The 27,487-nt window shown below is 36.2% G+C and overlaps 1 protein-coding gene across 7 annotated transcripts in view; it reads right to left on the bottom strand.

The window, feature by feature from the left end:
* Positions 1 to 27,487, bottom strand: part of TTLL7 (tubulin tyrosine ligase like 7) — a 243,062-nt gene that overhangs the window by 171,157 nt on the left and 44,418 nt on the right. For all 7 annotated transcript variants that reach the window (XM_031936758.1, XM_031936756.1, XM_003767351.2 and 4 more), the window contains exons 2-3: positions 1,214 to 1,414; positions 933 to 1,064 (exon numbers count right to left, since the gene is read on the bottom strand). In XM_031936758.1, coding sequence (XP_031792618.1) covers positions 933 to 1,064; positions 1,214 to 1,238 — 157 coding nt within the window. In that variant the 5' untranslated portion in view covers positions 1,239 to 1,414. The remainder of the gene's footprint in view (positions 1 to 932; positions 1,065 to 1,213; positions 1,415 to 27,487) is intronic.

The raw sequence follows: 27,487 nt of genomic DNA, 5'->3' as shown, positions 1-27,487 counted from the left end.
CAAAAATCCTCATTAGACAGTAGTGCCTTGACCTGGGATTTCAAGCCAAGGACACTCCCTACAAATACAGGAGAGCGCTTTTCTGTAATTAGTCTCATAAGAGTTATCCTGAACAACAAGAAATTAAGTGACTTAGCCAGGATCACATAGTTTAATATGTGGTAGAGAGGAAACTAGAACCCAGCTCAGACTCAGAGGCTAGTTTTCTATAATGCTGCAGCTGAGCCCACACAAAAAGCTTTGTTCAAAGAACTGACACTGTCCATTAGTTTTTGCATTTGGGTGTGGACGGGTCCAAGATCTAGTCTCAGAACTAGATCCATCAGTATGGGAACATTCCTTCCACCTAGAAAATGCAGCAACTCATCAATAACCTTAAAAACCTAAGCCACTACCATGGGCACTCAGGGGTTAAAGGATTCGTCCATAGTCACATAACCTGATAGTTTCAGGAGCTAGACTGAAACCGGGTCTTCTCAACTCCAACATGAGCCCCCTATCCACTATACAATGAGATCTGCTGCTTTTTTAATAACAAAGCTAAATTTCAAAATGATTCTAATCCTGAGATAAGAAATGCTCCGGCATGCTAGTTTTTCTTTGTTTCATAATTAGAAAAATCTCTAAAGTTTTAGAGCTATTATTTTGTATAGAAAGAATTTAGATAGGAAAACCAACATAATAAGTGACATTTATTCAAAACTCAGTAATAATGAAAGCTTTTAAGCTTTACATCGACTGTCTAATTGTTTATTGATGCATTAAATACCTCATAAAACGGCAAATTTTAAAAGGGGGAACAAAATACATTCTAGTAATTAGAGTTATTCCTTTTTCTTTCTGGTTTCCTTTAACCTTTAAATCCCATATTGGCTAAGTGTTCAGCTCAATGGCAACTATGAAAGTCCTTTTAATATAAAATACATACTTACCGATTTCAAATTTTGTGCCAGAAACATTTGCTGTAATACAGCCATTCTTCTTCTTCTTTCTGACCTTCCTTTTAATTTTGCTTTCATAAGACAATTCTGTGTCCAGACCTAGGTGAGAGGGCCCTTGAATGTCTATGAAAGAAAAATAACAGCTCAACTCATTAAAACAGACCAGTTCACAGGATTCCAAAGGTATTCCTCAATTTTTCCCTCTGACTTGAAGTTTTGAGGGTGATTCACCACAAGGTACTGAAATAGTGGGCTTCAATTAGGATACTTACCTCCTTCGTGAGGCAAGGATGGCATTATACCTCAGATGATTGAGAAGCAGAGTGTGAATGCTGTCCCAAGCTCTTAAAACAGTATGTTCTGCATCAGCCCAATTTAGATATGGCCTAAAATCACCAAAAGCTCTTATCATACCATCTCAGTGGAAAAATTTTTTGATTCCAGAAAGTTTAAATAATGGAATAGGGAGATACCTATAAGGAAAAAGAAGATATTTCTAATTTCAGAAATTACAAAACATATTTTGAAACAAATACAAGTCCTACATAAAATTCTTCAACAATGCCAAGAATTCTATTTTAGCCAGAATTTGGTTCTCTGGTCCCTTGTTATGGAAGAACAATATGAAGCCGAGCTCCCAGGCCCTGCACTAGCTGTCCCAATTCTTTGTTCCTTACCCACTCCCAGCCGAAAAGCTGGCTCCAGATGGAGTGATGCACCTCTGTCCACTGACTACCTCCCTCTTCCTTTTACCTTTCACAAAAGCCACCCACTTTCCGGGAATAGAATTACTGATGCTCCCTGCCAAAGCCTTCTACCTTTCATTCTTTCCAGATCCTAGCAGAGGATTATGTACACAAGGAGTAGTCAACTAAGTGCTAGAGGCTGACCATTGACTGACCATGAAGAACCTCTTAAATCTCACCTCATCTAGTCCATCAGCCCATAATGAATAGTAAATGGCTGCTGGCCACTTCTAACTACTTCCTTTTTTTTTTTTTAAATTTAATAGCCTTTTATTTACAGGATATATACATGGGTAACTTTACAGCATTAACAATTGCCAAACCTCTTGTTCCAATTTTTCACCTCTTACCCCCCCACCCTCTCCCCTAGATGGCAGGATTACCAGTAGATGTTAAATATATTAAAATATAAATTAGATACACAATAAGTATACATGACCAAAACGTTATTTTGCTGTACAAAAAGAATCACACTCTGAAATATTGTACAATTAGCTTGTGAAGGAAATCAAAAATGCAGGTGTGCATAAATATAGGGATTGGGAATTCAATGTAATGGTTTTTAGTCATCTCCCAGAGTTCTTTTTCTGGGCATAGCTAGTTCAGTTCATTACTGCTCCATTAGAAATGATTTGGTTGATCTCGTTGCTGAGGATGGCCTGGTCCATCAGAACTGGTCATCATATAGTATTGTTGTTGAAGTATATAATGATCTCCTGGTCCTGCTCATTTCACTCAGCATCAGTTCGTGTAAGTCTCTCCAGGCCTTTCTGAAATCATCCTGTTGGTCATTTCTTACAGAACAGTAATATTCCATAATATTCATATACCACAATTTATTCAGCCATTTTCCAACTGATGGACATCCATTCAGTTTCCAGTTTTTAGCCACTACAAAAAGGGCTGCCACAAACGTTCGTGCACATACAGGTCCCTTTCCCTTCTTTATAATCTCTTTGGGATATAATCCCTTCTAACTACTTCCTAAATCACTCCAATCTCACCTCTCTATGTTGTACTTTGGAGAAGGATGAGGAGAGAAGACAGGTGGAAAAAAGGGAGGGACACCAGTCTTAATCTGAACTTATAAGAGGACATGGACAATAAGATTTGCAGAATGGCTGAGTATAGTAGAATTAAGCTCTTTTTCACCTATGGGAGTGAATACTCAGAAGAATTCAGATAGATACATTTGGACAAATCCTTTCCCCCCCTCTAGGTCTCAATTTCCACAACTGTAAAATGGTTTGGGACCTCCTCTGTCCCTTAGTTTAGAGCTGTGATTCAATGATGCATTTCAGTATTTGAGGTAATTCCCAATGTGGAAACTCCTTTGACTTATGCAGATGGACTGTCCTGGAGAGTTCCCTATCTCTCAAGTATTGAACTTGTGCTTATTTTTTCATGAGTTTTTAAGTAACATATATGGATGAGGAAGCTCCCTCTCCCCAAAGTAGATCAGCACCTTTTCTGGACCTTAGAATCTCCTGGCAACTCAGAGTTGCCGAGAGGATAGGCAATTGGCTTGACCACATAGCCAGAATGTTAGTGGTAGGATTTGAACCCTGGTCTTCAGACTTTGAGGCCAACTGTTTACTATACCACACTGATTAATGCCATATAACTAAAAACAATTTAAAATATTCTCCTTCTCCTCAGATTTTCCACAATACTTTTTAATCTGAATCCAGTCTTTGGTCCTATCATACATACACTACCTTATATTTTATTTACTTCAATTTATATTGTAGCTCCCTCTTCCCCACAGTCCCTCAAGTAGAATGAAAGCTTCTTGAAGGCTGAGGCTATGCTGTTTTACATCTTTATATGATGGATGCCTAGTACCATGTCTCACCCACATCAAGGACTTATTAAATGTTTCATCTAAATGTAACCCAAAAGACATATGGTGGCAACAGGGAGGCTAAAGAATGTTTTACAAACAGCAACATGCACATAAGAAGTGATACAGAACATATTTAAGGCTCTCTATAACTAGAAAGATCCACTGGGAGAATAAATGATGACAAGTATATAGCCCAAGTGTACACAAGACACTCAAAAAATAGGAGACATGCTTCCAGCTGATCTTCTCAAGAAGATACAGAAAAAACATGGACAAAAATAAAAGCCTCCTGAGATAAGAGATTGGGAAGGGGCTGCTAGGTACTAAGAAGGAAGACCATCCACACGCAGAAAGGAAGTCAGGAATCCAAAGAATCGCTGACAAGTTGGGTCACATACAGGGGAAGGTGATGGGTATGGTAAAGGGCCTTGAAACTATGTCATAAGAGGATCAGTTGAAGGAACCAGAGACTTTCAGGGTGATTTGATATCGGTCTTCAAATATTTGAAGGACTGTCATGTGAAAGACAAATTTGATTTATTATCCTTGGCTCCAGAGAGGCGAACTAAAACCAACAGGTGGAAATCACACGAAGGTGGCTTTTGGCTCAGTCTAAGGAAGATATTCCTATAACAGTTGGTCTCTTTCAAAAATGGAATCAAGTCTCATAAGGTAGTAAGCTCTTTGTCACTGGAAAAGTTTAAGCAGAAGCTAGATGACCACTTGCTGAGGATACTATTAACAGTTCAGCTATCACACAGGGAGCTTGTAACAAAATGACCTTCAACTTGCCTCCCACCTCTGTGATTACATGTGTCTACTTTCAGTATATATTTGCTTTTATTTGCATTTACTACTGTATTTTTCTTACTTCTCTCTCTTTATTAAAAGTATCCTAAGATAGTTCCTAAAGACAGTATTTTGAAGTAGGAAGGACTCCTTAAATGTTGAAATCAAATCGCTGAATCTAATTAAAGGCTTTTACTGCATTCAAAAAATGACAAATCACACCCAGTCGACAATGCTGTATACTTAATGCTGACTGGATCAATATTTGTTGTTCATAGAATAAGATGTACAGCTGGAAGAGAACCTGGAGATCATCTGCTCCAATTCTCTCATTTTTAAGATGAGAAAACTGGGGTCCAGAGTTCATGTGCAACTTGTTCAAGGTCATACAACCAACAAATTGCAAAGCTGGAATGGTAATGCTAATGAAAACACAGCTCACTAAAATGTAACCTAACATCTCCAGCACTTTATCCCTGATGAGATTCATTATTGAAGGCACTTAAGAGCTCCATTTGTTTTTGAGTGGGATTGTATGAGGACACAGTTTTTTTTGTTTTTTTTGGGTTTTTTTGCTCTCCAGAAAACTTTAAGATCCAATTGCCAAAATATACTGAAATAAGTTCTTATGAAAATTCATAATTCTGAAATCGATTAAAACATATGTTTGGCACTACCTTCAAACTACACTATGTTATTCTGAGGAAAAACAAATAAAAACCATTTCCTACCCTTAAGGAGCTTGCCATCATGTAACAAAGCATATTGTAGAAATACATGAGCTTAGACTCGCCCTCCACGCAATGCAAACACATAAATCTAATCTGAGACAACCCAGTTCATAAAGTGCCCTTCTCCAATCCCATCCATCCCAATCATAGAGCTTTATAATTTCTCAGACATCCTAATAAATCAGTGGCACAGATAATCAAACAGGCAAAATTGGGGCAACCCAATTAGACTGTGCTTAGGAAAGGGTTTTGAGGACTTCATTAGAAATATGGGTGAGTCTAATGTCCTAAACATCACAACATTTCAAATCAAAGGTTGCTATGCTGGGGTCACTTCATTCTGGAAGTAGACTGATTTTTTTTTTTTTTTAAGCATCAGTCTAAAGAATGAGTTTCCTTTAGCCAGCTTGCTAGCTCCCCCAAGGGAGGTAACTGTTTTAATGTGAAAGTATTCCTAGTCTACCAGCTCTGGCCAGGCAGCAGTAAACAAAAGTATTGTTTACTGCAACAAAGTACTTAATTCAGTAAAAGTAGGTGACAATGTCCATAAGTATTTGAAAGAAGTATTTGCTTATGTAATCCACAAGAAGAATCTTTATAATAACTCCAATTTACCAGACATTTAAGGTTGCTGTTTCAAGAGATGGCAAAAACAATAAGAAAAAGGCTCTATTTTGTATCAAAATAAAAGAGAGAAGGAGGTAGGAGAAAGAGGAGGAGGAGAGAAGGAGAGTTATGGCTTAACACCCAGACAGGAATTCTGCTTCTAATTCTGATGTCATTTCAAAGCTTTCACATTTCTCTGATTCACCGAATATTGACATTCTAATGACTGCATTGTACATTTCCACATAAAACTGCACAGGTTTTCAAAAACTGCAAACATCTACTGTTGTATCTGATTTCTTTTCACTGAGTTCTAGCAAGCAAGACATTTGAGATGACAAAACCACCCAGTTTTCCAACAGAAGTAAAGAGGTTTCGGTCCCTTCTGTAACACGGCAGCAGACCATGACGGTGCTCCAGAATCCTAGCGCCCTTCACTGCAACAAGCTGCTTTTTGCAATGTTCACTTTCTAAAACAAAGTTACATTTCTCCCTTCATCAGAAAATAGGTTAGGCAGGTATCTAGAAAATAAGGATAGCCTCTAAAGAGCTCTTACACATTGTCCAGTTAGGCAAACTCTTGACTTTTTTGAAAAAAAAAATTATATCTTATTTTAGTATTTCGAGTCAAGGTGAAAAATGGGAGGGATAGAGATATGTATGAGTGTGTGTTTGTGTACACACTTTTTCCCCCCAAAGGAAAAAATGTATTTAAAATCAAAGTTCATAATCTTTCAAAAGCTCTATCAAATCCCATCTTGATGCTGAAGAATGCAATTGCAAGGCACCAATAATAACTACAAGAAACCAAAAAGTTACCACATTTTCTGCCCACTTCAATTTTAAAGATTAGAAATCAGAAATTTAACTTGGAGAAGAAACTGCAATCTTTAAAGAATTCTTATTTTTAAAATTAAGAACATTTTATACCCTCAATATATACTTTACCTCTGCCTCAGTGATTTAGAGGAAACCCTAATTTCTTCAATTCTACTTGTGGGATGGCCTGCTTTAAGCTTGATAAGGTAGCTTAGGCAGAATAATTTCATTGCAGGAACATCACAGTGAGTCTTGCTGAATTTGGGGCAGTTTAACTGAGGAAGGAATGAAGGAATTGGGGGGTGGGGAGGAGATGAATTATCAAAGAGAGGACTGAAATCTAAGGGACCGTAAAGAAAGTCTACCTGAGTAAGGAAAATACATAGACTCTGTGAGGCATCTGGGCAGGGTGGAAGGCCATAGATACAGCATCCAAATTGTAGATTTCTTCAAGTCACCAGGAAAATATGCCAATAATTAACCAAAACAGGGAATGCTGAAAATCTGTAATAAACACACACACACACACACACACACACACACACACACACATACACTCTATGAATTTCTGCATGGTGGTATGACCTCTCTGGGTGGAGATCACTTATCATGTCCCCCTTTCATGCTTGTAATCTTTCTATCAAGGAGCAGCTTAAGAGATATGTCTTCATGAAGCAAAGCTTTCCTAGATCCTTCTTCAAAACCCCTCTATTCATGTTCTCTCTTTCCTCATATATCCCTATACATCCAAATCTGGTTTCTCCCCTTTGCCCCTTTCACTCTCTACCTTTACTATATTTGTGTGAAAGTCTGGTGTTATTATAATTTTACTATTATAATGCTTGTGGAAAACTTAATAGGAGATCAGCTTTACTAAGGCCTCACATGGGGACACAAGTTAGGGAGCCTAGGCAATAAATATCCCATTCTCTACATTCTACCAGACCCATTTCTTTACTTTAATGTGGGGTACCTCTTATTCTGAAGGTGAGATCCTTAGGGATTTCTTAGAAGTGATATAACTGTCAATATTCAGGCTAGGCCACTAATGGAATCATGTGTCTACTGGCAACCCAAGGCCTCTGGGGGAAATATCCAACATTAGAGAGCGGGGAGGGTAAATGCTGCCAGACTGTAACTCAACTAGGGATTTAGCCTTGGTAGCAGAGAGGAGCCCCTGTAGGGCATCTATCCCACCTGTTCACACAAAGAGGCAGCTGGAAGCCATATGTCTTGGCCCTTCATCTTTCTAATGTCCAACCATTATATTACAAACAGAATATCATGGTATAAAGGGACCTTTAAAGGTCATCTAGTCCTACTCCTATTTAAAACATAAAATCCTTCTACAGAGGAGTTGCAAATGCCTCAAAGATGTACAGTGGCAGAGAACCTATCTCATGTAAAACTAACAGGTTATTTGAGCATTCTTAAGTGAGCTAAAGCATGCATCCTGGTTCCCAGCCATATCACATATATGTATGCATGTATCTATATACACACACAGAGATCTAGCATTCTAGAGTCAGCTATCATACTTTACTCCCCTGCCCAGTCCTTTTTATTTTCTTTTGAAGTGGTTTCCAGAGCTCCACCATTTTGGCCATTCACTTTCAGACCCACTTTAGTATAATATCCCTGCTGAACTATGGTTCTCAGAATCTAACACAAGATTACATGTATCTAATCACAATACACAACTGTAAGACTATGGATTCATTCTGGATATTTGATTAAAACAATCTAAGACCTCATTTACACATTTAGCTGCCACATCAAACTAAGTTTGCAGTGCACTAAAACTCCTAGGTCATGAATTATCAAGCCACATTCCTACATTCTCATTCTGTGTGTGTGTGTGTGTGTGTGTGTGTGTGTGTGTGTGTGTGTGTGTTTTAATCAGTAGCAAGGAATGAAATTTTGTTCTATTATTCCTGCTTATTAAAAGATTTGATGTAGTAGAAAGAATAATGGACTTTGGGTCAAGAAATGTTGTTAGAATTGCAGCTTCTACCCTTAACTGCCTGTGGTGGGATCATGGACAAATCCCTGAGCCTCACTAAATTTCAGGAAAAAGAAGATGGATCAGATTTGTCTTCCCTATTTCACAAGGTTGTTTTGAGGAAAGCACTTTATAAATCTTAAAAGAGGCTCCCTCTATAAAGTTCCTGCCATCCACAATTTGATAAGCATTCCATTTATGTCCATTCAATTCAACACATACTAAGTGCTTGTTGATAACACTAATAGCCAGCACTTGTAATGTGCTTGAGGATTTGCATGCTTTTCTCTGGTTCCTTGCACCAACCTTGGGAGACAGGTGCTATTGTTATTCTTATTTCACACATGAGGAAACTGAGGCTGAGAGAAGTACAGAGAGATCTCCCCAGTGTCACAATGCTGAGACCAGATTTGAAGTCCTCTTTCCAATTCCAATCCAACACCCTAATCTGCTTTGGCACCTTAATGAAAGATACTGTCCCAAATGGCAAAGATATTTTTTAAATGAAAATAGCTCCTGCTTCCAAGAAACTTCCAATCTTTCAAGGGAAAATAAACAAGCAAATTTTAAAATGTAATTTCAAGAAAGAAAAAAGTGGTAGCAACTGAGGGGCCAAGACTGTCAGGAAAGACCACTGGATAAAAGCTTTTTAAAAGTTATGAGTAATGGGGAACACCCTGAGGCAAAGGCAAAGGCTAAAGACTGATGTCAAGTGGATGGAACAATTTTCAGTGAGATAGCTTTCATAGAACAAGTGCATGAAGAGAAGAGATGTAATCAAAGGATGTCTTCATCCAGATCAGTTGGAGCAATGTTGATCAAACAACACTAAGTGGGCATATTGTAGACTATAAGAATAATAGTAATAATAAGAATTGTGGGAAAGTGGACTCTACCACTAACTTTACCTGTGTAACTTGAAGCAAACTACCTATCCTTCGTGGAAGCATGGATTTCTTTTCTATCAAACAATAAGGTTGGACTAGACAATCACGAGGATGTTTCTCTTCCTAAAATTCTGTCTGATGTCAGTTGTCTTGTGCATCAAAATGTCCATGATTTTATCAGGGAGGATATTATTATCTCTACCAATCCCTCCAACCTCTAGTAGTCAAATCTTATTTTGAATTGGTGAGACCCAAATAATTCACTTCCTAGTAGCCAACTCTTTCAATCTAAGCTTCTCTTAGAATTTAAAAAGATTGTTTTATAAATTGTTAGGAGTAACTAAAGATTTCTGAGCAAGGTAGTGGCAAAATGAAAGCAGGGTTTTAGTAAGATCAATCTGGCCAGATTTAAGTGAAAACAGACTGGACAAAGACGAGACCAGATAAATCAGTGAGGAGGCTAGTTCTAATTCCCAGATGGTTAAGTAACATAGTGACAACAGTGAAAATGGAAAGGACTGGATAAAGAAGACATTAAGAAGATACTTTAATAAAGGAAGTTTTTTGAGGCTTACTAGGTACTGGTGGAGATAGATTCATAAACCAAGTTCCCTACCCTCAGGGAGCTCACAGTCTAATAAAAAGAAGGCCATCATATACTCTAATGACTACAACACAAAATGACTATGTGACTGATGAGACATGGGATCAAGGGAGAAGTCTATTCAGATGAATAACACTACTTTAGTTACCTCCCAAAGGCTTTCTCTAAAAACAAAATTGCCCTTTTTTCTCTAGTCTCTGCCAAGCAACCCACAATAGATTTCAAAACACACAGCTGCATAGATCTTGAACAGCTGACATCATCCAGAACAATTGAGATAACAATAACACACTGGCACCACTCATTGTGTGTTCAAATAAAATGGATTATTAGAAGAGGTTGCTTATAAATACAATGACTTTTGTCTCAATTTCTCTGGCCTCTGCAATTCCCAAAGTCTTGATACTCAGTATACTGTTCCAGTGCTTGTGTGTACCTAACATTCACTTCTAAATTCCTGCTAGTGGCCAATGACGGAATTACCTAATGGTAACAAGATCATTAATTTTGGCAAAGAAAATAAGGGGTTAATAGGTCTGACCACTAGGTCTCACAAAATAGTTATTTTTCAAAGCACTGTGAATTGCCTAGCTTTTGTTAAAGGCTTATATTCATAATGCAGCCCAAAAAGCAATTGCATTATAGTCCATGTAGAGCCTTGTTTTTCATTATCACCTAGCAAGAAAACATGTTCATGTTGGAACTAATAAATATTAGGTGATGGAGAATGGTGAAAGATGATCTGCTTGGGGCAGATGGTCTAATTGTAAAGGACAACGGAGAGAAAGCAGAACTACGCAAATGTGTTTTGGTGGTAGGTTTTTTTTATCCTATCTTCTTCTGTCAAAAAGGATTATAATATAATAGATTCAGAGTTTGAATAGACCTTAAAGGTCACCTAGTCCAATCCCCTCACTTTACAAAGGAAGCAACTGAGGCCCAGAAAGAAAAAAATAACTGCCAGTGACAGTGAATATTGGAACCAGGCTCTGAACCTTATCTTATCCAATTTCTGAAGAAGCCTTCTTTCCACCATTATCAAAAATAATCTTCACACTGAGTAGAATAGAACCAATATAATAAGAGGGGATTGAAATCAAAGATCAGTTTAGAAATATTAAGAGATAAAGCATCTAAATGAGTTCGCTATTATTAGATGAAATACAAGCTAGGAAGGCAACAAGAACTTTACAGGTATGGTTCCTGAATCACTGTCAATCTTCATGGACCTATAGAAAACAAGAAAGCTAACAAATCTGAACATTGGCAAATGTTCTGTTTAGTTTTTGCTTTGTTTTGTTTTTAAGGAAAAGGAAGACTCCACAAACTAAAACACCAAGAGTTCTATTCTACCAAAGAATTCAAAAAAGTTCCGTAACAGCTTAGAAAGGGACAGAGGAATCACAGGACTGAGAGATAAAAAGCCTTTAAGGATTATTTAGCCTTCTCTCCTCATTTTACAGATGGAGAAACTGAATCTCAGAGAAATAGATAAAGCTAGACTACAAACTCAGGTCTTCTGACCACAAATCAAATGCTCTTTATACTACATCATGCTGTCTTTAGGAATCAACAATTCAACCAAGAAAGCAAAACTGAATCACCACAGCTCACTTTCTGACAGTTGCAGTGAGTATAAGATATTTGACAAAATCTCTCCCAGTACCCATGGATAATGTGGAAACCTGTTAGCTGTAGATGAATAATGCTAAGTGAATTCTAAGCAAGTTCAACAACATTACCCAACAAGTATTGATTTGCCAATCAATATTACCCTGCTACAGGGTTCTGTCCATGATCCCAATTTTTAATCAATGTCTTGGATGAAAACAGAACTCTTATTAATTCTATAGATGACATGAAGCCGACATCTAATAAATATACTAGAAGACAAAAATCAGGATGTAAAGGGATCATGACAAGCTGGAACCCTAAGTCAAATCTACTGAATGCATTTATGCCTCTTTAATTTCAAATTCTAAACAGGTTTAAAGGAATTCCCAAGTACAAGATGAGGGAAAACATAAGGAAACAGCAGTTCACTGAGGAGCAGGGACAGGGGGGACTGTCTTGGTGATTTCAATTTATATTAAGTTCAATAAATCAATAGAGTAACCCATCAGTCAAAAACAAGTTTAATTGCTAGGCTATAATTAATAGACATACAGTTTCCAGAAAATGAATAGTAATATACACTTCTATAGTCTTCATTGGTCACACTATCTGTAAAGTACTGTGTCTATTCCTGGAGATAACATAGTGAGAGGCCACCAATAAGCTGAAGCAAATCCAGAAAGTACCCCAAATGGTGAGAGCCCTTGAAATTATGTCATATAAAGAAGCAGCAGAAGAAGGCAAGGATGCTTGATGAGAAAATTTGTAGAGAACAACACCTCTATCTGAATATCTGACAAGCCAACATGTCCATGAGAAACAAAAATGTATTAATTTTTTGAGCTCCAAAGAGCACAAGTAGATAAAAGATAAGGAAGATGTGATTTCACCTCAACAAAAGGAAGAATTGCAAATGGTCAGATTTGTACAAAAATGGGATGGATTGCTTCAAAAGATACTATATGCCCTGGCTGAATAACATAAACTGAACATTTATTCAAGGTCAACTGTGTATACAGCAACAGTCAATAGGCATTGAGGAAAAACCACAAGAAACAGAGTCCACAAGGTTTCTGAATTTCAACACATTACCCAATAGGTTTGTCACACATAGAAGCTGTACCTTAAAGAAAACTCGGGATTTTAAGTGAGGAAGGAAGTGATGAGAAGGCATGAGATGAAAGACAGATCAGAGAGCAGGAATTGGCAAGTGACTAGTTTAGCTGGGACACAGTGTGTGTGAAGGGGAATAATGTGAAATAAAACTAGAAAGGGAGGGTTGCAGCCAACTTGTAAGAGTTCAAATCCCCAAATGAAGAGTTTTGTATTTTGTGCTACATTCTTTAATCACTGATATCAGGAGATGTATTACAGAACATTATTTCAATTGCAACATTCAGTATGGATTGGAAAAGGAATAATTTAGAAAAGAGAAACCAATTAGAAGACTATTTTAGGGGCAGCTAGATGGCACAATGGATAGAGTATCAGCCCTTAAGTAAGGAGGACCGAGTTTAAATCCAGTCTTAGACATTTGATACTTCCTAGTTGTGTGACCCTGGGCAAGTCACTTAACCCCAAATGCTTCAAGTTAAAAAAAAAAAAAACAGAAGACTATTTTAATAACCAGGTAACTAAGTAGTGATGAAGGCTTGAAATGAAAAGAGAGAAGAGGACACATGAAAAATGTTGAGGAGGCAGAACTGAAAAAACTTAGTTAACTAAATGGATATGGGGGAAGGAAATAGTGAAGAAAAGTCAACTTCTTGGATAAGGGCTTGAACAAGTCAACTTCTCAGGTTGTTTCCAACTCACAGATTATGTTGTCACCACCTTAATCTGCAAGAGATAAAAATGTGAACTGTTATCTTTAACCAGATTCTCCAAAAGTTCTTCCACCAGCACTTTCCACCCTTAAAACAGCTACACAGTTATCAACTACATAATCTTCCACAGGTTATCAAAAATATTTAATGGTCTACCTTCAAAACAGCCAATCCATGTAGAGGAATGAGTTTGTAGACAGACAATGTGGTGTAACAAATTTAAGAATTGAAATTGTATTTCATAGATCTGTGTCATAGAATCAATACTTTAATTTTTCCTCCCTTCAGTTTCCTTATCTTTGTAACAATGATCAAAAGTAATAATGTATTATATATAAAGCACTTTAAAAACTTCAAAGTTCTAAAAAATTGATTTTCCTAATTTAAGAGTTAAGAATATGAATCTGTCAATCAATTTAACAAATATTCACTAAGCAATCATTGTACAAGGCACCACTCAAGGTACTAGAGAAACCAAGACAAAACTACCATATTGTTTCTGACCTGAATGAGCTTTCATTTTACTGGAAAGGAAGTAAGGGTAGACAAGATATTGGTATGTGCAAAGGTAAGTATACCACCAAGGCTATGATGAGGGCAAAGAAGAAATCCAGAAAAAAATGCTTTAGAAAAATTGTACAGTATCAAAATATCTAAGCTTAGAGCTCGAAAGGGCCTTAGAAACCAATTAAATGCTATTTAATGAACTTCTTGGGACCCCATTTTCCTCATCTATAAAATGAAGGACTTGGCTCTGAATCCAAGTCCTCCAAATCTAATGCTCTTTCCATTGTACCATATTGTTATGAAGATTCAATAGGAAATGTATATCAAGTACCTTGTAATCTGTAAAGCATCATATAAATGTCAACTAATATTGATATTATTAGGACAGGAAAGAGAATTCAACACAAATGAAACTCTCATTGATTTCCCTTGCCATGCCTCTTCCTTAGCACCCACTCCCCATGTATCCAACAATAACAAACAGCAGAGTTCCAGAGAGCATTTTTTCCCTAAAATACATAATTCATTAGGTTGGTGACCAAACTTACCCATCAGTGCTAATTCAAACCACTGGAGCATCATTATTCCAATGCAAAACACTACTTCAGTTTTCCCTGAAAGAGTTCATTTAACAACTAAAACGCCAACCAACTAGTAGAATCATATATAGTTTGGTGGATGTGGTTTTTAAGGCAATTTTAAAATGTATGTGTATCCAATACCTTGGAGGTAGCGCAGGAGAAAAATACATTTCATAAGAGGAAAAGGAGATGTCATTGTCTTGGCTTTCTTTGGTATTTCAGAATACGTCCATTTCAATGGAACCATGACCTCACTGATGCAGTGAAGACTGAAGCTCATTGCTGCTTTTTGCCTGATGCAATTCTTGTCCATCCTCTTTCTCTAATTCTACTCATGGAGGATGGACCCAATGCACTGGAAGCCCTTCTCCAAGTCCTCAGGGATGATGGACCCACTACACTGAAAGTCCTCTCAATCTTTAAATACTTTTCAGAAAAAGATGACACACTGGAGCTGATCCTTTGCTCCTATTGCAGCCATAATTAGTTCATCTTCTTTCCCTGCAGCATTTCTTTAACACCATCTTCCATGTTCATAAGATCACAGTTCTACAAGGGATCTCCTTTTGAGGGTTATCCTTTTGAACACTCTCATCCTTTCAGATAAAGAAACTGAGACCCAAGAAAGTTAAATGGCTTGCCTAACATCACCTAGGCAGTGACAGAAGTAGGATTTGGACCCAAATCTATACTACCACAGCTCATTTAGCCCCACTTCCAATCATTCACCTTTTCACTGACCTTTGGGTTATATGAAGTTTTGATTTTCTAAGGGTTTCAAAATAAGAAAATAGTAATTCTGTAAACTGCTAAGGTTAAAGAAGTTAGTCACAAGAAAATATGATTAACCAGCCCAGCTTAAAGGCCATTAAATTAAAACATGGCTCAGGGATCAGCATTCACACTGGAAGAGGCATAAAAAAAAAGAAAAGGAAAAAGTCCGTGGGTCCAGCTGTCATACTACACACTCATATTCATTGACTGAAACCTATGGACATCAAAGGAAGGCCATGAGGAGGAATGAATGATCTTTTTGCTGTGTTTGTCCAAGTCATTATAACTCATTAACTCAGGTGGAAGGAGAGACTTCACAAGGTCAGCTCTGTAAAGAATTACTGAAACCTTTTATTGTCTAAGAGCTAGATCTATTGTCCAAAGGAAATCCACTCTTAGTGCCAAAGCTGACCTAATTTCTTACACACTGAGTTCATTACATAAGAATACTATGCATAGAATCATAAAATTATTTCATATTTTTAAATCACTGTTTCATTTTTCATATATTCACAAAATGTTAAGACTGGAAGGGCCTTTAATTGTAATCAGGTATGGTACTATTGGTAAAGAGTGAGTGACAGTTCAGCTGGGGGTGGAAAGAGCACTGCATTTACACTTCTACATACTTCTTGTTTCCCCCACACAAAATGTAAGCTCCATGAAGGCAAGAATGATTTGCTTTCTGTCTCTGAATCTCCAGAACATGTCACATTGCCTGACACTTAACCAAGGCAATGGCTGATTCAGTTTTACCATTTACTGCCTACATAACCTTGGGCAAGCCAGCACCCTTCTCTGTACCTCAGTTTCCTCATAGAGTCTTAGCCTAGGAAACTTTTCCTCTGTGGTTTCTTCTAGCTCCAGAATGCTTGGTGACCACAAATGGAAGCAAGTTGCTCAAGGTCATAAAAATTGCTATTGGCAAACTCAGACCAAGTCTCTTAACCCCATTTTCCTCACACTTTTAAAAAAAATTCTTGTTCCTCTTCCATACCATGTCTTTAGCATGAAACAAAGCTTTGCAGTTCAAAGAAATGTTCCTCCTATAGAAATGCATATAGAACTGTTCGTTTTCTCATGGAATTTTAGTTCTGGTCAGTCACTTTACCTGTCACCTGTAAATCGAAGAGGTTGAATTCAATGGCCTCTAAGGATTTAGACTGCAAAATCTAAATCTACAATTCTATGATAGGACATGAGATTGATCTAATGTGGTTTTTCCTTTTGTTATAGGCATAAAAAAGTCACCTTTTTGAGACTTGAATTAAATCTTCTCTTTCTTCACTCCAATTTAATCATGGAATTAAAAAGGGCAGAGAATGAACTCTTAAATAGGGAGATTTCTAAGTATACCCTAAAATGAAACAAAACTTTAAAAGGCATCCTCACCCTCTCACCTCCATCTATATATCTCCATACATTATGTTTTCTGAACTTTATATTGTTACAGATGTGAAATATCCATATCCATTTATACAAAGATTTTTTTTATTAGACTCCACCATGTCTCCTATTTTAAATGCAACATTTATTAAGTAACCACTTTAAACTCATCACTGTATTAGATAATATGGTTGGAACGAATATTTTAATTCTAGATCTTATTTTAAGTCTAGCTGGGGCATATACAACATAAGTACATGAAAGTATAGCCTATATTAGCAAAGCACTAGTTAAGGGAACCCAAGTACTCTGAGCTCCCCTCCTCTGAGCTCCTCTTAATATCTTCTGTCTTTACCACTCATTTGATAATTCACCAAACAATATTCTATGACACATCTCGTATTATTCTAGGAAACATTTTTCTTTTGCATTGTGTTATTATTTATGAGCTTTACGATTATCAGCACCTTCTGCCCTCTTTTCTTCACTCTAAAGAGGGAATGAGGGAAGACACGGCACATAGTGTCCTGTGGAAAATCCTTCTTTTATGCAAAGATGAAGTGTTGCAAATCCTCTGATCCAGGGATAAGAGTGTTACTCATTGTACCAAGTCCTAGAATTCTATAGAGCCTATGAAATAAGACCCACAGAGTTTAGTTTCACAACCTATATAGAAAAACTCAAATGGATAAAAAAAGCCTATTATACCAACTATGATAACATAGTTGGAAGGATGCTCCACTAAGGTGAGATCTCAGTATATGAGCTGAGCCCAATTTGAAGAGAAGGAAGAGAATAGAGGAAACAGTATATGGAAAATTAAACAGGTTCTACAAGGATCCCAAGCTACAACTTGACACAAAAAGCCATTTTTGTAACACAAATATTCTTCAGATGATGCAATATGGCTAAAAATAATGGACCAGCACAATTTACAAGGGTCAAAATTAAGAGAAACTTGAAAAGACACAGAAAGATTCATGGCAGATTTAAGTGGACCACAGTGTACCAACAATGACAACTAAGCAAAAGAGGCATTATCTAGGAGATCAATCATCAGAAAAGGAACTGGGAAAAACATACAGTAAAAGTAAATGAATTGCACATTTCAATTGTTTATCCAATCCAACAATCCAAATGCTATATAGTTATTATGGTGGCCCCATAATGTTAGAGGATGAAAGAATGGAGCTCATATATAGTAAATGCCCCCACCAGAGAGAATGCGGTCAAAACTGTTCAAGAAGCTGGTAGAATGATAAAATACGGAAGCATTACATTCTATACCACTGTGGAGAAATCACAACAATGAGACCATGGATCCTCTGAAGGAAGTTATTTAGTTATAATCAATATTTAGAGGTGCCATAACATATTTAAAATAGCAGTAGACTTAAGAGGCATGAGAAATAGATTTGAATTCTGGCTCTGTTATTCACTGACTGTGGAAACATTAATATATAATCTAATTTTTCTGTGCAACATTATTTTCATTTTACAGAGGAAAACTAATACCATTTACCTTCATTTAGCTGTAAAGAAAGCACTTCGTCTATCTTGTCATTAATATTTTTTAAAGTTTTCTCATGCATGCTTTATCTCCTCAACTGTTTTGTAAGTTCCTAAAGTCAAGCAGTTATGCATATACTTTCTTAAATCCACCACAGCAGTTAACCCTAGGCTTTGTCATTCAACAAATATCCTGTAGAATTTTTAAAGGTGGAAGGCACTTCATCTAATGTAGCCACTATTTCCCAATATGCAAGTCCCCTAACTCAATGTCCCTATGAAAGCCCAACCTCTGCCCTTTTCATTTTCTTTATAGCTTTATTTATAAGAAGTTCTACTTCATTAACCAAAATCATCTTCTCTAAAACTTTTTTGGTTCTAGTCTCTAGAGTCTAAATACTCTAATTATGTCTCCATAGCTCTAATAGCTCTAATAATGTCTCCAAAAGGTTGAACTTTCAAATATTTTAGGACAACAACCACCCCCTCCAATTCTTCTCTTTTCTAGAGAGTTCCTTCATTTGATTGACATATGACTAGTTTCTAGCCATTCTTGACAGAGCCCCTCTTTATAAACTCCAATATATAAAAAATATCCCTCCTAAAATGTTGCACTGAATAGAACCTAGTTTTCCAGATGAGTCTGGGTAGCATATGGGGTGAAACTACCCCTAAACCTCATCTAAGCCATAATTAATGTAGTAATTGAATAATTCTATTGAATAAATTGGGTCTCCTATTCAAACCATTTTCTATGATTGTCCAGTCAACATAGCTGAGTTCTAGGTACAGCCTGTACCCGTGGCACTTTATTAAAGTATCTAGTTAACTAATTTTTCGATTCAGTGTTAAAATACGCACATAGGTGATGATGTTCTGTGGCAATTCACATCTCCCACTTATATACAATAGAAGCCCATCAAAAACTTATTATCGTGTGGGTACATTTACACTTCAGATTAAATCCTACCCAATGAAATATAACCACATACAATAAAACTAATAAAAATAGCTAGCTTGTTAAAAAAAAAAAAAGGTGTTAGTCCTATTCCACAATGCCAGAATTAAAAAGAGGGTTACACATTATTAAAATGACCTTCAAAACACCAAATCCAATGGCCTTTTCTCAGTATTCATAATCCTTACTCTTTCTGCAACATGATATTATGGCTCACCTGGCTTACTCTTCCAAATACACTGTATTCCCAAAACTTCTGTGACTATCTTCTATTTTCCCTCTGATTTCTCTAAAGCCTATCCCCTCTTCTTAGCTGCCTTCTATTCACCCAGACTCCAACTTTGGCTTTTCCTCTTTTTATCACAACTATAAATATCACTTCTATTATCTGTGACTCCAAAACTGTAACACTATCCCTGAATTATTCCTCAAATTCCCTGAAAAGTTTGTACAATTTTTTTTGTCAATGCCATGCCCAAAACCTTAAAGCCATCTCCATCACCTCTTGCTTTCCTTATTCCTCATATCCAATTCACAAGCAAAGTCCATTTGAATCTATCAACATAACTGTTTTCACATGCCTTCCTTTATTTACTACATTTAATTTGTATGTTTATTACCACTATATTTACTAGATCAGCTCAGCATTTGACCTACACTACTCCAATAGTTTGCTAATTATTCTTTCCTTCAAATCTATCTTCTTTCCAGTCCAAATTACATAGTGCTGTCAAATTTGGTTTCCTTATGTACAGAATTATAATCCATTGCTCAAAAACATATCAATTGTTTCCTATTTATTCCAAACCCCTTAAGCTTTATGTTCTATATGCTTTTTAGGTGGGGGCAGGGGTATAATAATGTGGGGTATTATGAGAGAGTGCATCAGCCAGGAAAGAAGTTGAAAGACAAATGAGACATATCTGTAATTTTGAGGAGTTTATAACCTAATTGGTAAAAGAGAGGACAATCTGGCTCCAGCTACTCTTTCCAGCTTTATCTCACCCTAATTCTACTTAGGTCCTCCAAACTCAAACTAAACCAGCCTACTTATCACTCCCCAACTATGTTCCAGGCTTGCTTACTTTAGTTCTGCACCTTTGCTCACAAAATCCCCAATCCCTTTCCTCTTCTGTCATTACTGCTCGTTGAAATTCTACAAAATCTAAAGCCTAGCTTCAAATACTCTCTATTTGATAAAAGCCCTCCTTGATCCCTTTCCAAGAACAGGAAATCACTTCTAGCTTTTGGTATTTCTGACACTAGTGCTTAGCATAGTGCCTGGCATACAGTAAATCGTTTAAAAATGCTTTTTCATTCGTTATTTTCTTATCCTCTAAAAGCCCAATGTGTTTGCGCTTTGCTTATGTTCTTATGCAGCCTACTGTGTATTATAGTTTTCTTTATGGCATAGATCCCATTATCTCCCTCTACTTGACTAAGGATGACTTTTTTCGGGGAGGAGGAAGGAGATGGGGCTGCGGAAAAGTCTACATTTCTGCCTTAATCATTGTAGGGAGCTCTGGTGAGAAACTCTCTCTACCAATCAACTGCAATAGCAGCTTCCCTATAACTTTGATGATCTAAGGTTGTCTCGGGCATTGAGAGGTTAAATGATTTGCCCAAGGTCAAAATGATTATATGTGGTAAGGAAGGATACTTAAACCAAAGTTTCCCATACTTTAAAGTTCCTTTCCATCCATTACATCCAATGCCATACAGCCTACCACCCAGTCAGTGCCTGAAACATAACAAGCCCTTAATAAATGTTTGATTACTAAGTGAATAAACAAATGTCTTTTTATATCCCTGTGCCATATAAAACTGTATTCCAAAATCAGGAAAATGAGTTTCTTTTCAGAAACATCTATACAACTTTTTCCAAACATGAAACATTTATAGTGAAAAAAAGGAAGTAAAAAGAGGTAGACAAAACTAAAATGGAAAAAAGTATTTAATAACAAAGAGCCAAGATAAATATCCATTATTGATCAATTTCAGTACAGCCTAAAGAGAAAATATACAAATCAATATGACCAAGACCTGATAGCCATTAATTTTGCAAGAAAATTAATGGAAATTACACATGAACACATGGCAAAAATATAGCTCTTTATTCTTTGAACAAAATCTTTCTTGTTTAGTAAGAGACAAATCAGTCTGGGTTATGGTACCAGTTGTGGAACAAGGTTTTAAAATGCAGAAAGCATACGCACATGGTGTTGTAAGGCTATTTATGCTCACACTGCGGCATTTCCAGGGGTGTCCAAAGAACCCTGACACTTGTCCAAAATGGCAACATTCCCCAGCCCCAACGAAGCAGGTATATCCCCGTCTCATCCCCTTATGATGGTGGCTGCTAATACACTCTGCCTTCATGCCACTATGAAGCACGGGTTCTGCTTTACAACCTTATCTATCCAGATGGCTTTCACTTGACTGAATAAATCTCAATGTCCTATTCTTAGGGGTAATGGGTTCACAAGGGAAAGAATGAACGACTGTTTGGGGGCTGAATTATTTGAATTGGCTGCCAGTTCACCAGGATTCATTACATATTTTGTGTCATCTTAGCTCTACATAGAGGGTCTTAATGAGATGAGTCAGGAGAAAGAAGAAAGGGCATATTATATTTTAGGTGTTTTTTTCATGTTGATATTTTTACTTTCTATTTATCACAATAACATGATGAAATGATAAATGCTTCAGGAATTAGAAAGATTATTTATCTTGTTTCCATTTCTGAAAAACAACTTGTGAATCTATTGTCTTAGGATGCTAAACAGTTAAATACTGGGGAAGTATATAATCAACTGCAGAAATATTCAGTTTTGGGTAGATGGTTAATATTTTACGGGACAACAGAAGAGTCTGGGAGAAATCTGCATCCAGGCAGGCCTCCACTATACTCTGTGAGCTCTCCATCACCTCTCGAAGCTCCCATTACCTCACCTGAAATATGGACAAATGTCCTTAAATATATTCTGAATCATTCAAAATTAAATTATATTCACTATCATTTTGATTTGATAAGGCGCTTCATGTAGTGCTTTAATATTTTGAAAAGTGCTTTAAATACATTATGTCATTTGATTTTTATTATATATGTACTTGGTTCTGTAGTATATTCTTTGAAAACTGGTAATTCCACAGATGGTAAGGTAACCATCATCACAGAATTATCTGATTAAACAGAAGACTCCTTTCCCCAGCTTTCCCGCTTGTTCAAACTTCAGAGGACAATGGTCCTCAGTCCAAAGTTCTATTCACTAAGCTCAAATTGTCTCTTTAACTTAATTCACTAATAAAAAATGCTTATTGAGTGTTTATATGTATTAGCCACTCAATATTATACTAATTAGAAAATCAATATAATTTGACATTTTATTTATGAAATTTAATATTGTACAAAACACTAAACTCAACAAGACCTTGGCTTAAAAAGACTATTAGCATTTTCATATTAAGAATAAATAGCTGAGGTTTTTTTAAATCAACATTACAAATGCCTGTTCTATATAACCATATATGCAAGTGACCACAAATAGCAATAAGTTAAAACTGCAAGTCATTCCCTTAAAACAGCTCACAAGAATCTCTCTCTGATCTGCCATAAAGACAAAAACATTAATTATAGATTTGTTTGCTTCTGGGCAGCTAGGTAGCACAGTGAATAAAGCACTGGACCCAGAGTCAGGAAGACTTATTTTTCTGAGTTCAAATCTGACCTTAGACACTGACCAACTGTGTTTTTGCCTCAGTTTCCCCTTATGTAAAATGAGCTGGAGAAGGAAATGTCAAACCACTCCAGTATCTTTACCAAGAAAGCCCCAAAAGGGAAGCAAAGAGTCAGACTTTAAAATTTTTAAATATCTTTAAAAGTTGTTTCCTTGTAGAATTCTTTCCTTCCTAGCCACAGGTTCATAGAATCCAGATTTTAAGTTCATTTCCTGGAGTTAGCCTTAAGTTATGCTAACAAGAATCATAAATAACATCTCACTTCTACCTAGTATGGAGAACAGGAAAGATTCTTTGACTATTTCATGTAAACTGAATAATATTGATCTTTTTTAAACTACCAACTGGCTTACTCAATTCCAAAGTGCAAACTGGTCTCCTTACAACAAATGGTAAAAATAAATAAATAAATAATGATAATAATGATGAGCCTCCACTGGATATGCTTTCAGAGAAAACTGTTCCTTAAAAAGAAAGATGAGCTTCCAAGTGATGAAAAAGGATCTGAAAAGACAAAATTTAAAAAGCCTGATCCATATAAGGAGGCTGAGTGGACAAAGAGTTTGACTCAGAAGGAAAAGGACAACTATGACACTCATAGCTAAATAACAGATACAAATCTTCTCCTAGTGAAGGAGCTTTACTCACTAAGGAGAAAGCAGCAACTTGTCTTCCAACAAATGATCATATAGACCCAGAGGGGCATCAGGTGAGAGATTATCCAGTGTTGTGGCAGGTGACTCCCTACTGAGTAATACTGAGGCACTGGTCTGCCAACTTGACATCAAAAAAAGAGAGGTCTTCTGACTTCCTGGGACAAAACCTTGATATAGAACTGCCCATTATTTATCAAAATGATAAATATTATCCACTTCTTGTGTTAACCAAAGTGCTATATCCTATATTGATTAAAAGTCCAATTCCTCTCAGGATTTTTAGTCAATGACCAACCAAAAAGGATAGTTAAAGGACTGAACTCCACAATATAAATGAGAGACAGAGAAAGAGATGGAGAGGGAAGATGATAGGCAGGGACAGAAAGATACAGATACAGAGAGCATACCAACCTTTTATTTTGACTAGAATCATACCATATGTATGATATGTGTATGCATATATGTGTGTATATATGTATATGTACATATATATGCATTAATATACAAATCAGTTTTAAAAAGACATAAGGTAATGGTATCAGTTATAATTGTAATTGTGATTCAGAGAAGACAATTAAACAAGAAGACTCATATGATGCTTCCAGGATAAATCTAGAAAGTCATCACTAAAGCCAGAAAGAGTCCTGAATTTAAAGTCAGTTCCTGGGTTCAAATTGCAGCTTTGCCACTAATAGCTTGTGTGACATTGGGAGACTCACTCAACCGCTGTGTGCCTCTATTTGTTCAACTCTCAGGATGATTACAGGTATATAGCACTGATTCATGATTATAGAGTATTTGGCAACTGAAGGTCTTAGAGACATAGGAAGTGCTTTCATCACTGCTATTTATCAAAATGCAAGGACTTCACACCCAAACACATACACACTAAAAGGAAATTCTGGAAGTTAACAGTAGGTTAAGATGATGCCTAAAAAAAAAAAAAAAAAAAAAAAAAAAAAGACATTCAGATTATAGATTTCTAAACCACAGTTTGAAATACAGGAATGATGGGCTCTTGCCCAAGAATGAACTATCCTTAACAAGGGCTAATAAAAGTACTTTGAGCTAATGTCTTACAAATATAAAAAACAGGAATTTTTAAATCAGAAACACTTAAGAAGAAAACTCCCTATGTATAATCTGTGAAGCAAGTTGCCACAGCTGGGCAGATGACAGAGTTAAAATTTAAAAGGATTTTGATAAGTTATGACATTAGGCCAAATCTATTAAGATGAAATTTAGTCAGTCAGTCAACAAGGATTTATTAAGTACCTACTATGTGCCAGACACTTTGCACAAGCATAGATAATGCATTCACAAAGAATGACAAGACAGTCCCTGCTCTTCAAAAACTTATTATTAGGAATCAATATAATGCCTCATATTAAAATTCAGAAATTAACTTCACAAGGACAAAATAATAACAATGATGATGATTAGCTAAATTTTATAAAGCACTGCAGGATTTGCAAATCATTTAGGCTTAATTACATAGTAATCTGTCTAGGTGCTTTAAATCCAAGTGCTTTCAATACAAGTCAGTTAAATGGAATGGCAGCTAAAAGAACTAACGCAGTCTAAGTTAGAAAGATGATTTCCTAACTATACAAAATATGTTTGGAGTATTATTTTCAAATAGGTAGAATATTCCAAAAACACCATTAATAAACTGAAGATCTTCCATAGAAAAGGAATCAAAAAAGTGAAAGACCTTGAGCTCACAAAACAATCAAGTCTGAGTAGGAGCAAAAATGCGGAACCAAGAGAAAAAAGTCTGATGTGGGTCATGAGAGCTGTGTTCAAGTCTTTCTAGAGTTGTTTTATGGAAAATTTAGTATAATGCTTTTTCTACTTAGCATAAGACTTGAGAGAAACAGGAGTGACAGGCAGAAGCTGCAGAAAGGCATATTTTGGCTTGATTTAAAGAAAATAGCTGGATAATTAGAGCTATGTGCAAGTGAAACAAGTTGCCTCTAAAGAAGACAAGTTCACAATCAGGCAATGATCAGGCAACAATCTGTTTAACATGGTGTAGTGCCCATTTTTATTGAGTTCATTCTTGTTCATTAAGTGTTGTCTCAAAGCTCCAAGTTTTACTTCAACTCAATTTCTGGTGATTCTGTAAAGGGTCTTTAAAAGTCATGTAGTTTAACACTGCCAGAGTCACTTCTACAGTCTCCAAAGCAGATAATTACCTACTTTGTTCAAACAATTATAATTATAGAGATCTTCACTTCCATAGACATAGAGCAGTCCAATTCCAAGTAGAGCCCAAGTGATGGCCTTAATTTGTGTATATATTTTTCAAAAAGATTCTGAATTTATGGAAGAGCAGAGCATGAATATAGGTTGGTAGTTATTGATGTTCTCTTCCTTTGATGTTCTCATAATGAAAAAAGTTTGGAAATGCTGAAGCTAAATTGTAGAGAGCCTTCAAGAACAGAGCAAGGAGATTAAATTTTATCTTATTGGTGCTAAGGAACTACTTAAGGTTTTTTTAATAAATTATTGATATGGTCAGATCCATGCATTGTAATCATTACTTTTAATTATGTTGTAAAATATGGATTAAAAAAGGAAGAGACAAAAAGCAGGAAATCAGTTAGAACTTTGGAACAATAGTTCAAACAATACTGAGAAAACAGAACTGACCAGAATTAGAAGCTAAATGGATAGGGGTGAAGGATTAAGGAAAAGGGAAGAAGTAGAAAAAGATAAGATTTGGAACCTGGATGAGGTAAAATAAATTTGATGTCTCCAAAAGATGTTGATGATAAAATAACAGAATTAAAGAAATTGGGAGGAGATGATGGGTTTGACTTTGGAAATGGTTGAGTTTGTAGTCCTGGTAATACATCCAGGTAGAGATCAGGGAAATTAATAACAAAGAGAGAAGATAGAAGGTTTCTAGAATTTATGCTTTTCCCTCTGGAGTTTTGCAAGTTTTAGAAGATATTACAAGGATATGCCTTTAAAACAGTGAAACCAGTGACAGTCACTAAGATTTTATTAGGAGAATACAGGAAGGCAAAAGCAAAAATGTAAAAAATTGATTATCTTGGAACAATAGAGAGGTTTTATAAAAATTAATGTTAAAGAGCAGCAAAATAAATGATAAAACATTCTTTTTTTTTGCAAATTACATAATATCTTGCACTGGAAAGACCTATATTTTAAATGTATCCAAGTTCTGGATGTTTCAGTGAAACTAATAAAAATGCTCCTAAATCCTGCTCAGCTCTTTGAAAGGCAGGTCTTAGACCAGTGATCAGTAAGAAAACAATCCAGTGTCTGGTACTTACATCTGTCTAGAAGCATTAAGTAGTCTATAATTCTCTCACTTTCCCTGTGAGCAAGACTATTGCTATCACTGACTCAACCCAGAATAATGAATTTAATTGGACTATTAGATGTACCTTGTATCTGTGCTCTGAGTGTGTCATATTTAATTTTTTTTCAAAAGTTGAGAAAATCTCAGTTATATTTTACAAGAAAAAAAGATCCAAGTATCATTCTATGATTTATCATTTTGCATAGTTTGAACATAAGCACCTTTAAATGTGAACACAGACTTGTGCTCCCTCACATAGTACAGGGTTAGGATTATAAATTATATCAGCTGTGTATTTCTTCTGGCATTTACAATATTTCCTATGCTACCTTTGAAACTAATCCTCCCAATGCAAATTGCAATACAAGCTGACAGATTCTAGGACACAGACCAGGACTCAGATTATAAAGCAATAAATGAATCACTGGTGCCAGCTATACTTCTATGAGATAATTCAACAAGCTATCTTAAGATACAAAGTGAATCCACCCCAAAAAATAAGAGTAAAGAGCAAAGGGATAAAATCAGATAAGGCCAGTTTATTAAAAAGAAGCATTCCCTTCAAAAATGACCAAAAGGCAGCTAAATTCACCAGAAGGTGGTTGATCAGAGGCAACAGATCTCCCTAACAAG

Source organism: Sarcophilus harrisii, chromosome 4 (assembly GCF_902635505.1).
Source record: "Sarcophilus harrisii chromosome 4, mSarHar1.11, whole genome shotgun sequence".
NCBI lineage: Eukaryota > Metazoa > Chordata > Mammalia > Dasyuromorphia > Dasyuridae > Sarcophilus > Sarcophilus harrisii.
Note: the sequence above shows the minus strand (reverse complement) of the source record. Positions and strands in the feature narration are given on the sequence as shown.